The 14544-nt window shown below is 33.8% G+C and overlaps 1 protein-coding gene across 1 annotated transcript; it reads right to left on the bottom strand.

Moving 5' to 3' along the window:
- Window positions 1-350: 350 nt before the first annotated feature.
- LOC104588624 (patellin-3-like) lies at window positions 351-3003 on the bottom strand. Its single transcript, XM_010246642.3, has 4 exons — window positions 1618-3003; window positions 1352-1476; window positions 1077-1218; window positions 351-977 (listed from the first exon to the last, which is right to left on the bottom strand). Exons 1-4 carry the CDS (start codon window positions 2830-2832, stop codon window positions 723-725), a joined length of 1737 nt encoding a protein of 578 aa, XP_010244944.1. The 5' UTR covers window positions 2833-3003; the 3' UTR covers window positions 351-722.
- Window positions 3004-14544: the final 11541 nt, after the last annotated feature.

The raw sequence follows: 14544 nt of genomic DNA, 5'->3' as shown, positions 1-14544 counted from the left end.
CCTTTGAACACCGAGTTTTTAACTGTGAAAAGGAGATAAGTCAACCAAATGCAGCCTAGGTATTTAAAAGCTTCAAAAGATTTTTGTATTACCAACAATAATTTTGGTTGAAGGTGGAAGACCAAATGATTATGAAGAACGTTAAAGCAAATGAAGGCAGCCACGGAAAATCATGTCCAATGATAGCAGCAGATTTCCTTTCTTTACGGTTATGGAGTAGTTCTGTAGTCGAATTTATTCTTGAATTCAAATGAAAAATAAGAAAGTACACGTTCATGGGTTTATGAATAATGCATATATAAAAAAAATAACACAAGCTTTTAATAATAAATTCAATAAGTCAAAAAAAATAAAGAACAAAACAGAGATTCATTTAGACCATAATGTACACAGAAATTTTATAGTCACATAAGTAATAGAGCTCTTTCTTTCCCCACACCTAATGATTGAGTCACACAAACCAAGACCAAATCCACTTATCATAAAAAAAACAAAAAAATCCGAAAAAAAAATTTAATCTTAAATTAAATAGGACCAAAAATAAAAGAAAGAAACTGTATCATTTCTGAACAAAAACAACCCAACCCAGACCTTTAATCACTGTAAATTGATGTTGATAAAACAAGTATCTTGGGCTTTTCCACTGTTCTTTTCCTTGTGTTGTTGCCTTTTGAGTTCATTTAATTGATTGCATAGTAGAACCGTCTAATTGTGGAGACAATTTAATCTGAGGACGGCTTGGTCTTGGACCTGTATAGCAATTTCTTCTTCTTAGAGCTTTGGTTGTCAATGGTGAGAACGATCTTGCCTGGTTCACCAATTTTGAAGCTGTTACAGATAACTGGTTCTTCGGAAGCAGCAACCTTCCTCGACTTCTGAACGATCACAGTGTATCCATCTTCGGCGCTTGGTACAAACTCAGCGCCATAGGAAACATCCCACCCAACAACTCTAACCTCCCAGACCAGGTGGGATGCCTGCAAATCAATAATCTCAATTAACATAAAGGATTCAAAAATCAAACTACTCAAACACAGAGAGTTTCATTAGTAAAGATTGAAAAAGATCCAGCTCACCTCAGAAACAGGGAATTCCACAGTTTGCTTAGTTGCCGATTTGATGGTAATCTCGCTAGCGGTATCAGCGGTGGTAAACTCACCTTCACCCTCCCTGCTCAAGCCTCCATACTGAACTGGTACATACTCAGGAGCTATATATCTAAAGAACAATCAAACACATAAGCCAAGTCAATCCAAGCCAATCCCACTAACAGATTCCATCAGAAAAGACCATAAACATGTACACAGAAAACCCAATTCAACGAGGAAATAAAAACAGAAACTTGACTAACTTGAAGAGAGTCTCAGTAGATTTCGATGGCCCAGCATATACGAACTTGCTCCTGGTCCTCTGGGTGAGGAAAGGACTAATCATCCGATTGATTGCAAGGTACCACCATGGAACGTTGATCAGAATCTAAAACATCCCCAAATCAAAACCATCAGAAAAAAATGATCAAAACCATCAGAAAAAAATGATCAAAACCAACTAAATCGAGCTCTTATCATGTATTATCATCATCAACAGACAGAGAATAGAAGAAGAACAAGGATTAACCTGTTTGGCGAGGAACTCTGGGTAGTTATCCTGGAGCAGGTAGAGGGCGTGACGGAGTTCCAGAAGTCCGGGCACGACCAAGTTCTTGAGGTCGTTAACTTGAATGATGGTGTTGATGCCGTTGGGACTGAAATCAAGCTTTCTGATGCTCTTCTCAAGGAACTGAATCCTCCATCGGAGGAAATTTTTGCGCTTCTCCTCTTCGGAGAAGGTCTTCTGGTAGACGTTGTAGCAGACTGGGTGATCATCCTTGCCGACTCCGTGCATGAAAACCGCCTTGTCGAAATCGTTACCCAGGTCTTCTTCCAGGAGGGCTTCGATGCCGAACTCCTCCCTCCAACGAACCGCGTTCTTGATCATGGTGAAGGCGTCCTTGACCTTGAAATCTCGAGCTCGCAAGAATTTCAGAAGGATCACATCGCTCCTCTCGTCCTTGAGCAGCGGAATCCCCCAGATGGAGACTTCCTCAGGTGGTGGAAGTGGCGCGGCAGCAACTTCTTCCTCTTCCTTCTCTGGTTCAGCCGGGGCAGCAGGGGCTTCTTCGGCTGCTTTTTCGGCTTCCGCTGGCTCCTCCGGAGCAGAAGAAGAGGAGATCGCCACGACGGTCTCTTTGATGGCTTCAACAGTCTTAGCGCCATCATCATCGACGGTAGCCGTGACTGTCTCGACCACCTCAACAACCAACACAGTTTCAGTCTTCTCGTCCGCTTTTGCCTCCTTTGTTGGTTCCGGTTCCGTTTCCACCTTCGGCGGTTCAGTAGTTTCAGCCGGTTTCTCTTCTGCTGGATCCGCCGGAGCTACCTCCTCAGCACAAACAACCTTCTCTTCCGCCGGCTTCTCTTCGTCTTTAGTTTCTTCCTTCTTTTCCTCTTCCTTCTTTTCTTCTTCCTTCACTGGCGCCGGCGGGGGAGGCGGAGAAGTAAACTCGTGCTTCTCGAGGGCTTGCTGGATGAGTTGCTTGAACTCCTCCAGAGCTTTCTTTTCATTCTCGGGAAGATCGGCAACCACGTTGCTCTCCTCCTTGAACGAAACCGATTCAGTAACCGTCACCTCCTCAGCAGGTTTCGCTTTCTCGGCCTCGACAACCTCTTCAACCACCGCCGCAGTCTTCACCGCCTCCGATACTTCCGGCGCCGGCGGTGCCTCCTTCTCTATTGTCGTCTTCTCCGCCACCACCTCCTCAGCGTGTGCCTTCGTTTCAGCTACTTCAGCCATCACCACCAAATACTTGTAGAGCGAGCGAGCGAGCGAGCGACCGATCAGAGTGGAAAGAGAGGAAAGAGAGGAAAGAGGGAGGTTTGTGAAATGTGATGTTGGGGTCAGAGAAGGGAAAAGAGAGGGGCTTAAAAACGAAGGGTTTTGGGGAGACGTTGCAAATTTGCGTTGTATATGGAAGGGACCAGTCTGTCAGCCAGCTCGTACTAATCCTCCTGGCGGGACCCACGCCTCTGGGCTCTAACCATTGCCGTTTCAGCGGTGTCGTCAGTCGTCACCGCTGCCGGTCGCACTCCCCGTTCACTGCATCGGCACGTAAGAGCGGCTCTCCCTGTTCTCTCTGCTTCCTGTGGCCCCCACTTGTTCCTCTGTTTGTGGGTCCCACTATCTTGCAGTAAAGAAAAAGCTAATGTTTTTTGAGTGTCTCGTCTCATCTCGTCTTTGTATTCCTTCCAGAAAATTTTCAAAAACATCCAAATTTTAAATTTATTAATTAAATTAATTACGCAGCTTTGTCGTTACTTGCAAGTGGCAACCAAGGTAACGTTCGAAATTTGTTCACCACGCTTCGCAGCTTTGCCACTCCGATAGCGTACTTCGTGAACTGTTTCACCTTGGAAGTCCCCAAATTCGACGGCTAGGATTTTACCTAAAATGTGAAAGTGAGACTTAAATCCATTCAGATCGTAATCCTAGATCAATCACAACCACTGATTACAGGAGCTTGCACACGTCAGCTTTCTTGACCTAGAACCGCTGCCGTCTTTGTCGCCGTCAAGTTATCAAGAAGGGATTAGAAAACTGCGCCTGCGGTCGGGAGGGTTGGTGGTATCGTTGACGGAATATTAACGGCGTTAGGTTAGGTGGGTTCAGTTTGGATGGTCCCCGAGGAACGAAGAAAGGAATAAAACGAACTGGCAGTTGCCGTTGGTAGGGGATGTTTGGGGCCCAAAAGCGAGTAGTGCCGACCCACGATTCTCTCGACCAACGTTACAAACTGAGTCTAGATCTCTTATTCACACAAACTCTGCCCACGTCTCCTCACATAATATCGCAGCCATACATAAAAAACATTTCAAGGGGAGATGTTCCTAATTCACGGAGGTAATGTATTGTGAATAAACGTAGGCAGAGTCTGTATGGATCCGGAGTCAAACAAACTAAAAGTGGTGCAAATGATCGGTACAGGTAAGCTAGATTAGACATTGAAGGAAATGGAATAAAAGGACAAAAAAACATGGGAGAATAACACCTAGCATGCCCATTAGCTGTGCCTACACACATGGCGTAATTGAGGGAGCTAATGAAATGGGCTGGACCTGGGGCTTCACGGGTTGTAAGTTGAGCCCGATTAACCATCCACTTCGGGCCTCACCAATGAGTGAGAGATTCGGGTCTGTATGGGCCAAAACCCAAAAGTCAATCAAGATGACAATAGTTTAGGGTTTTTCCTGTTTTTTTTTTCTTTTTTTTTTTTTTGACTTCTACAAGAGTTTAGGTAGTGCTTATGTTATTGTTGTTTGAGTGAAAAGATAAGAATTAGACTCTGGATTCTAGATGCTTCGACTTGAAAATTAAGGATTTATAGAATGGTCAAATAGAACATGTCTAGATATGATGATTAGGAAATTAGAGCTGAGTAATGCCATAGAAATATGGATTATTATTATTCAGAACCTCTTTGACGGAAGGTTTTTAAAATCGGACCGGACAGGTAACTGTTTTGGTCCGGTTCCCGGGTTGAAGGGTCTGATCATCCAGTTCGAATGAATGATTTGCTCTAATAAAAAAATAAAAAACAGTCAAAAATTATTGTCTTTATCGATACTTTAATAGTTTGACCGCCTGGGTTAACTGTTTATTGATCAAATTAATAGTTTTTGACCAAAAAACGATTTTAAAATGAAACAGAATCAATCAGATGATTGGTTTCCAGTTTTTCTGGTCTAATCATCCGATCTGATCTAATTTTAAAAGCACTGCTTCGACTATAATTTCTATCCATCAAAGAAATGGCTGAAACGCCATTTTTTAATGAAATAATATTTAAGAAGTGAGTAATTTCACTTCCAAACATTCTCAAAGACAGCTCTTTAACTTTATGTTTTTTTCATAGTTAATTAAATACCTATATCACATCTATTTTTAAATGGTGGGACCTATTAAAATATACCACAAACCCATTAAATACAGTTAATTAAATACCCATCCACGCTTGTTTTCATCCAAAGTTAATTTAATGGTTAAAACTTAAAAATAAAAAGACCACAAACTCATGTTTGTTTTTAATTTTTTTTTTTCTTTCAGGAAGAAATTCTTTTTCTGTTATCTATGAACTTTCGTACATCTTTTAATGAATTTCTTCCTTCCAGTGAAACCGCCCTTAGGGCGTTGAATCCAAGCAACTTTTCGGTCATTGGAGCATTCTACTCAGAAATATATGCTTTAGACGTAGGGCTCTTTTCTAACTTACTGATTTTTTTATATCAAATGGTTGTTCTAAATAACTCTCCCAAACACTTTATCTATTTAAAAGTGTTGGTAAATGGGGTCACTAAAATTTGGAGTAGGGATGGCAATTTTCTCTATCTCTGATGGGGACCCGATTTCCCCGACCCCATGGGGATTGTTTTAGCGGGGCGGGGACAGGGAGGGGAATTAATAGGAATCCCCAATCAGGGTCGAGGTTGGGGATGGGGATTGAGGTCCCCACCCCCGATTATGTATGTATATTATTATATTATTTATATTATATTATATATATTATTTATATTATATATATATATATATATCACATATTTAAAAATTTATTTATAATTTAAATTTTTTATTTATTTTAAGTAAATTTATTTTTCAAATAAATGTTGTTATTTAAAAAAAAATTGGGGATTCAAGTCCCCGTGGGGAACCCATCCCCATCAGGGATCGGGGATGGAGGACAAATTTTATCCCCGACAGGGATTAAGGATGGGGACGGGGGTTAATTTCATAATCAGGGTCGAGGACGGGGAATATGACCCCCGCCCCGTTGCCATTCCTAACTTGGAGGAGAAGTTCTGAGGCATGTCTGAAGACATTATCTTTAGAATGTTATTTGCCCCCACTCAGTTCCACTGAGTTCGCTATTAGGTTATAGGCAAATCCGTTACCAGGATACAACAGAGCCTTAGGCGAGAATCTGCAATCAGCAAAGTTGAAAAGTCTCCGAAGAAACATTTTATGAGACAATAATAGATCGGATTGAGAGAGAGAGAAAGAAAGTGATTTTCGAAATTTGTATGCAAATGCTTGGTTCATGCTCCTTAAATAAATTCTGAAGAATCATGGAGCAGAGGAAGGTGCTGGTTCAGAAAAGACTCATTGAACAATCACAATTTTTTGCTAAAAGGTATTTAACAGTTAGTGACTGTTAACTTTGAATGATGCCCCTTGATCACACCTGATCGAATCGTGACCGTTGATCAGCCTCGCACCAAAAGCCAAAGCCGCCCTTTACGAGCCACGCGAAGTGTGAACAAAGTATGCCTCTAAAGCGCCTCATTGTGCCACACACACACACACACACACGCACGCGCGTTGCGCAGTAGCAAGCCTCCATACTCTCATTTTTATATCTAAGGAGTGTAATGTGTAAATCAGCTCCTATTAAAAAACCCAAAACTATTCTTGTAATTTTCCAATGTGGGATAAGTTAAAAAGTGATTTTAATAAAAGAAAAACTATTTTTCAAAATATATATATGCAAGTGTATTTTTCATAGAATTGACCAATCAAACCCCACTAGATTTAATCTCTAATAAGACTAAAATCCAACAAAAAAAAGTTCTTAATCATTGTAGTTACTAATTAGCTTCAGGAGACCTATACCATTCTCAATATTATCAACTTCAGCGATCAACATGTGCTGCATCTGCATTAATACTATGTTGTCCTTCAACAACTCGCAGTATCAAATACGAAGGATTAATCGAGGATATCAAAAGTCAAAACACATATTGAATGGGTTAGAATAGAGATCAATACATTAAAATCTATTCAAATACAAGCATGCAGTGGGATCTTAGAACTCATAACTCATGACTCAAAACCGAAGTGAGACCATATTTCAAAATTGAAATGGAGTGGATCATGGATGAATGGACCGCCGAAACATGAAAGAGTCACTTTCAAGTGCAAGTCGTTGGAAATTGGGGCCACAAAATTCGGAGGAGAAGTTCTGAAATGTATTACATGGTGACCGTTGGATTAACTTAAAACGTCAACGATCATGGTTCGATGCATTAAAATTTTTAATTATTTCACACAAGTGCGAGCAAAGTGTGCCTCTAAAACACCTCATTGCATCGCATACGTATACAGTGCACATTAGCAAGTCTCTATACTCTCTTCTATCTAATTCTAAGTAGTGTAAACAAGCTTCTTCTTAAAAGCTCAAGCTAAATTTAATAATTTTCCAATGTAGGACAAGACTTGAAAGAAGATAAAACAAATTAAAACAAAAGAGTTTTGTTAGGAATTTTAAAATCAATTTTCAAAGTGCAAATGTGGTTTCCTTTATTATGTAATTAATCAATCAAACATCCGATGGATTTAATATATCTATCGACATCAAAGTCCAACACAAATTGGACTGGTCTTCGATCCTATTACCAGTACAAAGGAGCCTTAACGATTTTTTTGTCTCTTATTTTAATTTGTGGTTCTAATTTTTGGAGCCGTCACCTCCTCATCCATCAAAAACACAAAAGTGGAGGATTTCAAACATTATTGAAGATTGTAGACATATTAGCTCGCATTTGGAAGGTGGTATTCATTATCATCATGCACTTGGAGAGGAAATTCAAGCTGTGGATTAGTTGGCACATATGATACGTCTCGTATTAGGTGTATCGTATCGTATTTTTGGGTCCCAAAACACCTATAGGACCCCACCCTTTTTTAACTCTCCAAAAACCAAAATTTGAAAAAAAAAAAATCTGTGTGTATCTAAGTACCAAGGCATATTGATACTTTGAATCATGCTTCTGATATTTGGGCCACATTACCCCATCTTGTGCAGAGAAACCTAAAAATGCTACAAGCTTTGTTTGCTTAGGCTATGTTTGATTTGAAGTAAAGAAAGGAAAGAAAAAGTGGAATTTGTAAAGATTTCCTTACTTTTTCCTTCCTTTCCCTACATTTTCCTTCAAACCAAACATATCCTTAGTGAATTTGAGGCTCTAATCAGCAACTCAACAAGCTCTGAGTATTGGATACCTAATTACCCTCCCAATGCTTCTTTATCTAAGTTCTTTCTAGCTCATCTTTGGCTTCTGTGCTATGCAACCAACCTTAAAAGATAGCCAAAGATTAAAATGCAGCAACCATAAAAACAAAAAAGCAATTATCAAACCCAACAACGAAAATGCAATCAAATATTTTAAGACATTGACTTTACAAATTGTAGTTATGTTGTATTAACATGGACAGAGTAAATGAGTAAAACGACTATAAGATATAAATCACTTTTGTGACAATAGATATTGCATAGAAGCATTTGTTCAACAGATCAATTTCTATTATTCAGGATTTTGACCAGGAAATAATATTCAAGAAATTCTTTTTTTTCTGATATCTCATTTCAATTAACTTCCTTCTTTTTTTCTGTTATGTTATTTTTAAGGTGTTTCATCAGCAATCTCCAAGGCAACATTTCAACAATCTCCAAGGCAATAGATAAGGCTAAGTTTCTTTTTTTTCTGTTATGTTATTTTTAAGGTGTTTCATCAGCAATCTCCAAGGCAACATTTCAACAATCTCCAAGGCAATAGATAAGGCTAAGTTTCTTTTTTTTCTGTTATGTTATTTTTAAGGTGTTTCATCAGCAATCTCCAAGGCAACATTTCAACAACCACCTTGAAGTCTGAGCTATATTGCTTCTTTATTTGCCCACTTCTTTAATAAATGGGTGAAGAAGAAGAAAAACCCAACCCATATTATATCCACCACAATGTTAGTAAGGGTGCAACTTGGTCGGGCCCAATCTGAGCTCGAATCGGTTTAGCCCTAAGTTTTACTCGGTCTGGATTTGGATTTTCAGTCATCGGACTGGGCTCAGGCCCAAAAAGTTGGGCTTTTTTATTTTTTGGGCCCAGCTCGAGCTTAACTCAACTATACACATTTATACATACATATGTATATACTAGTAATTAAGCATGTGTATTGCACATATGATTTTTTTTTTTGTTTTCACATTAATTACTTGAATTTTGGATATATCATAGTTAAGATAGAAATTGAAAATTAATAAAAGTAACAATATGATTAAAAATAAACTTAAATAGTTGTACCAAATGTGCACCTGTAGAAATTTTAAATTACAATAACAATTAATAATAATAATAATTATTATTATTATTATATATTATTATTATTATTATTATTATTATTACTATTACTACTACTAATATTGTTGGTGCTACTACTACTGCTACTACTAAATTTTGTATTCCATTTATGTCCTAAATAAAAATAATTTTTATTTTAACAATTATTTTTAAATAATATGATGACTATATAACATTAGAAATGTTCTAGAATGTCTTTACAAAATTCTTTACTTTTTTATTTTTGTGTTCTATCTTTTGTTAAATATTTATTATTCAATTATGACATCATGAATTTCTTTGAAAAGTTGGATCATTGACCCACCATTTAAATAACAAAATAGCTTTGCTTTTAGATCACTTCAGTTTTAAATTATATGTTTCATCAACATTATAGAAATAATTTTTACTTATTACACTTAATTTTTGTGTTCTATCTCATCAATATTTTTAACATGTTGTTGACTTGGCTAATTGAACCATTCAAACTGTCACTCGGTCTTGATTTTGGGTTTGGTTCTATTAATGTCCGATTGGGGTTATCTTTTTTTCTTATGAGTTACTTTTCAAGATCTATACGTCCCAAGGGCCTTAAGCTCCTTGCCTTACTATTTTTGCAAAAGAAAACCCTTTTTTGGCCCTAAATTGCAATTTTTAATATTTTTTTATAAATAAAAAATTAAAAACTGAATTAAGAAACATAAATAAATGTAACATAATACATATATTATATGCAATTAATATATGTAAAATATAAGTATACTATTTATTAATAAAATATGTATTATTACACACATACATATAGTGTTGACATAGAGTGGTTTGACTTGTTTGATCTTGATAGTCGAATCGGTGACCTATGACTCGAAGGCAAAAATGGGCTGGCCTCCAGATCGGTTTTTAAAACATTGTTTATTATACGTATTATTGTTTAATATGTCAAATATATGATGTTAAAAACATTCCCAAATTTTTTTAATTTCTATACTTTTTGTATTTTATATATTTTTGAATTTTATTATTTAATTGTGGCAATATGGATTGGCTCATTTGACCCAAATGGTTTAATTTCTTACCACCACCTAGATGAAAACACTATTTTTTTCCAAGTAGATCTTAAAAGTATAAGTTTTTATGTTATTGAAATTATTAATTTATTATGCATGGATTTAATTATAGAATTTAATGATGAGAAGAAGCAAATTAAAAAAGCCTTAAATTTATGATTCAATGAAGGTGAATGCAAGTTAATACCTTCAATGTTGGATTTAATGTGGCAAAATTGAATGCATTGAATATCTTAAAATTACCTCTTTTCAATTCATTTAATATCAATAATCAATTACCCTATTTGCTCTCATTTTTTTATCAATAATTTTAAATATAAAGGGGTAAATTTTATCCTAAAAATATTACAGAAATATTCTTGAGGCTATTCGTACTTTTTAAAGTAGTATAAATGTACATATATATACATACACATATATATATATAAGTAAATTTTGCATACATATTTACATATATGCATAAATATATGTATACGTATTTGCATAAATATACATATATGTATAGTTTTAGAGTGGGTTCATTGACTAACTTGAGCCTATCCTGGGCCCAAACCTAACCCGAGTGCATCAAATTACAATGTGAGCCATTTTAGGGTTGCATAAATATACATATATGTATAGTTTTAGGGTTGGGCCTAGCTTGATCATAAACCCAGCCCAATCCACCCAACTTGCACCCCTAATATTCCAACCCATAATCATGTATCCATTATAGATTTAATTAAATTATGTTTGGTATTTGAAAAACATGTTCTTACAATGAGTTAAGAGGTAAATATCAAACATGTTTTACAACAAGTATGGGGTAAACATGTCCATATCAGTTCAAGTGATGAATTAATAGTCATGTACTAATTATTGACTATGGGTAAATTTACCAACCCTTTGATTGGTATAAGTAAATATTAATAAATTTAAAAAATAAAAAATTAGTTAAACAATTAGTTTAAATGATTAAATAATTAATAAAATGAAATAATGAAATAATTAGCAAAGTAATAGAATTATTAAATAATTATTAATTATGTTAAATTAATAAACTGATAAAAGAAATAAAAAGGTTACATAATTAATAAAAGTGATTAAACAATTATTAAAAAATGAAGCACATTAAAAAGATTAAACAATTAGTAAATGACTAAATAATCCCTTGATTTATATTATTAATAAAATGTTAATGATAAATTATATTTATGACTACTTTATAACAAAACATAGTGGTACCTTTTTTACTGTAATAGATTTTTACTTGCATATAAGATAAAAACATATTAGTAACATTTGATAGTTATATTACAGATTCTTTTTATATAATAATCTTTTTATACAGATTCTCTTTGTTTTATAGACCACTGCATGAGTTTGTTTTGCTTGCAACCCTAAAGAAGTAAGTTTCTCTAACCCTATGTTTTGATTCTAGAATTTTTATATTATGCATTTCATGTTTTCATTTATGCTGAATTTAGTTTTTTAGTTAAAAATATTTTATAGCGTTTAATTCAAAAACTGCTATTTCTCCAATATAATGTATGCTTATTTTAATGTTATATGCTTCATATCAAATTTTACTATATAATTAAAAGATACTTTGGTGGTCATAAGTTAGGGGAAACAATTAAAATTTGATTAAAATAAAAATGACTAATTAAATAAATTACTTAAAATATCAATATAATGGAAAAAGTGGTGAGAAAATGATTAAATTATAATTACTTAAAACTCCCCCCACCTTTACACTAACCTTCCTTCAAGTTTCAACACTTGAAACCATTAGACATAAACTTATGATGTTATTTATTACTTTATCTGTCAATTTAAGTAAAAAAAAATCAAAAAGTCCATTTAATTAGAAAACTTAATAAGACTAGAAGTTGAAAATCAAACTTTATATGTAAGGGGTGAATTTCCCCATACTTAGTACAGAGTCCTTCACTAGTTTTAGTTATTATAGTATATATACTTGAAGAATGAAGAGTTAAGTGGCTATTGGCTAATATATAGCTCATTGCCCGTGTATCGTATCCATATCATGGTCATGGTTATGGGATACATCATGATTGGGTATATATTCCACAAGTCGTGCATATTGGCACGATACATCTCTATATCGGGCCATATCACATCGCATTGGTGGATATATACAATTCGATACCACAATACATATTAATGTTGAAGCATATCTATGCCTAACTTGATGAAACTATATATTGACTACTTTTGAATTGTTTTTAAACTTTAATGAAATTTAAAAGTTATAATTATAAAAAATGAAATAAATATTTAAGATTTAATTTTCCCTAAATATTATAAAAATAATATATTTTATCACCTTAAATGATTTATAGATTTTATTTTACACATAATTATATGTTAAAAATGAAAACATATTTATTATTTGAAATTTAAAGTAAAAATTATAAAATATTTTTTTTCAAAAAATTAATAAAAATTGAAATAGAATGATAATTATTGTTTCATTTGCACATGTTCTAGAGTCATTGTTAAGTGTAATGTTTCTCTTCATATAACCTATTAAACTGTCTGTTTCTCATGTATTTATACAAGTTTTAAATTCACTAGATGATGATCGGATTGAGTTGTAAAGTTTCAAGTATTTTGTTATGTTTTATCTTTTTAGTGTATCCTTTTTTTGTTCTTTATCAAAAAAAAGTAAGATTTAAATAGAGAGAATTAAATGAGGTGAAAAATAATAGTTCAATTTACAATGTAAATCCTACAATTAAATAGAAACTAAATTGAAAAATTAGTATTTTAATCAAAAGAAAATTTCACAATTTTACACATATTTGTAATAGTAGTGTAAATATAGAATTATAGACATGTTCAATTTTGTCTATATATATTTTTTTGTATTTTTGTATATAAAAATAATTCTACTATGTCACACTTACTTTTTGTTTAATATTATAATTATATGATGTTATACATGTGCCTGAATTTTTTTTTTTTGCAAAATTTTTGTATTTTTATATTTTATTAATTTTTGTTATTTATTTATGACATTAAATGTTAACACGTTTGACTCATAAATTGAACTATGATCTTTGTCGAACAGTAATGTAATTTCGTTTTTGGTTAGTTCTAAATTATGTATTTCATTTTCATTATCAATAAAAGTAATTCTTGTTTATTGCACTTATTTTTTAATTTAATTAATAAAAATATCATAAATCTGTCTAATTTTTTATATTATTGTAATTTTCTATATTTATTTTTATTTAAAAAATTTTATTATCTAACTATGACTTCATAAGTTGATCAATTTGATTCGGATGGTTGAATTGCTTAGCCACCACTTGGATAAAGAGTGGTTTTGTTTTTTGAGTCAGTTTTAACATATGTGGATTTATATTGTTAAAAATATCGGCATAAATCTAATTAGTAGCATTTATTAGTGAAAAATAACTTAAATATAGGATTTAATAAGAGAAAATGAGAGTTAATACCTTATGTATAAGACTTAATGAGAGGGACTAAATGACGTGTAAATTAATAATTGAAGTTACATTTTCAACCCTTACAATTAAATATGGACTAAATATACAAATATGAGCATTTTAGTAGCCATTAAAGTTGTAATCAAGGTTCAAAGTATCGATACGTATCGGCCGATAGGTATCGTATCGGGAGCTTCCCGATACGCCCTTATAGAGGGTGTATTGGGGTTTTGATCGGTTCAGGTGTATCGATATTTTGAACCTACATTGTAATAAAATGACTTTTATACCCTTTATCAAATAATAAAATATAAAAAATAATTTTAAATTAAAAATTTTAATTTTTATCCACACTTTTATATATAATACAAATATATATACAATTATTTAACATATCAAGTACTTTTGTATATTATTTTCGTATCTATATTTTTTCAAAATGTATCCATATTTGAGATATCGGATACAATACCTATATTTTAAACCTTAGATTTTTCTTGAACCTGCAAGCGGTGGAAAAGTCATGTCACGTCTGTGAGTGAGAATCTTAAGCTTCACGTGATAACGTAGGTGATATGACCGTACACCAGCCGATAGTCCCACCTTCTTTCTTTCTAAAGTGAAATGATAGGGCGTTTCCGGTGGAAAAATGAAAAATCTGCTTTATTCATTCACTTTTTTATTAGATATAGATGACTGGATCATAAGCTGGACCAAGCCGGATGAGCCAAATCAAACTGGTTTAACCAGGGCGAGGGGAACCACTGAAATTGTCTGTCTAACAGTCAAGTGATTGGTCCGATCTGATTATATTTGACAAGC

Source organism: Nelumbo nucifera, chromosome 5, assembly GCF_055504915.1.
Source record: "Nelumbo nucifera cultivar China Antique chromosome 5, China Antique-T2T, whole genome shotgun sequence".
In the NCBI taxonomy this organism is placed as follows: domain Eukaryota; kingdom Viridiplantae; phylum Streptophyta; class Magnoliopsida; order Proteales; family Nelumbonaceae; genus Nelumbo; species Nelumbo nucifera.
Note: the sequence above shows the minus strand (reverse complement) of the source record. Positions and strands in the feature narration are given on the sequence as shown.

Excerpts from the sequence above, each read along its gene's own strand:
- LOC104588624 (XM_010246642.3), bottom strand. The coding sequence starts at position 2,832 with ATGGCTGAAGTAGCTGAAACGAAGGCACACGCTGAGGAGGTGGTGGCG. Across the intron at positions 1,477-1,617 it reads CAGAGTTCCTCGCCAAACAG|ATTCTGATCAACGTTCCATG; the intron begins GTTAATCCTTGT and ends GGGATGTTTTAG. Across the intron at positions 978-1,076 it reads TGGAATTCCCTGTTTCTGAG|GCATCCCACCTGGTCTGGGA; the intron begins GTGAGCTGGATC and ends ATTGATTTGCAG.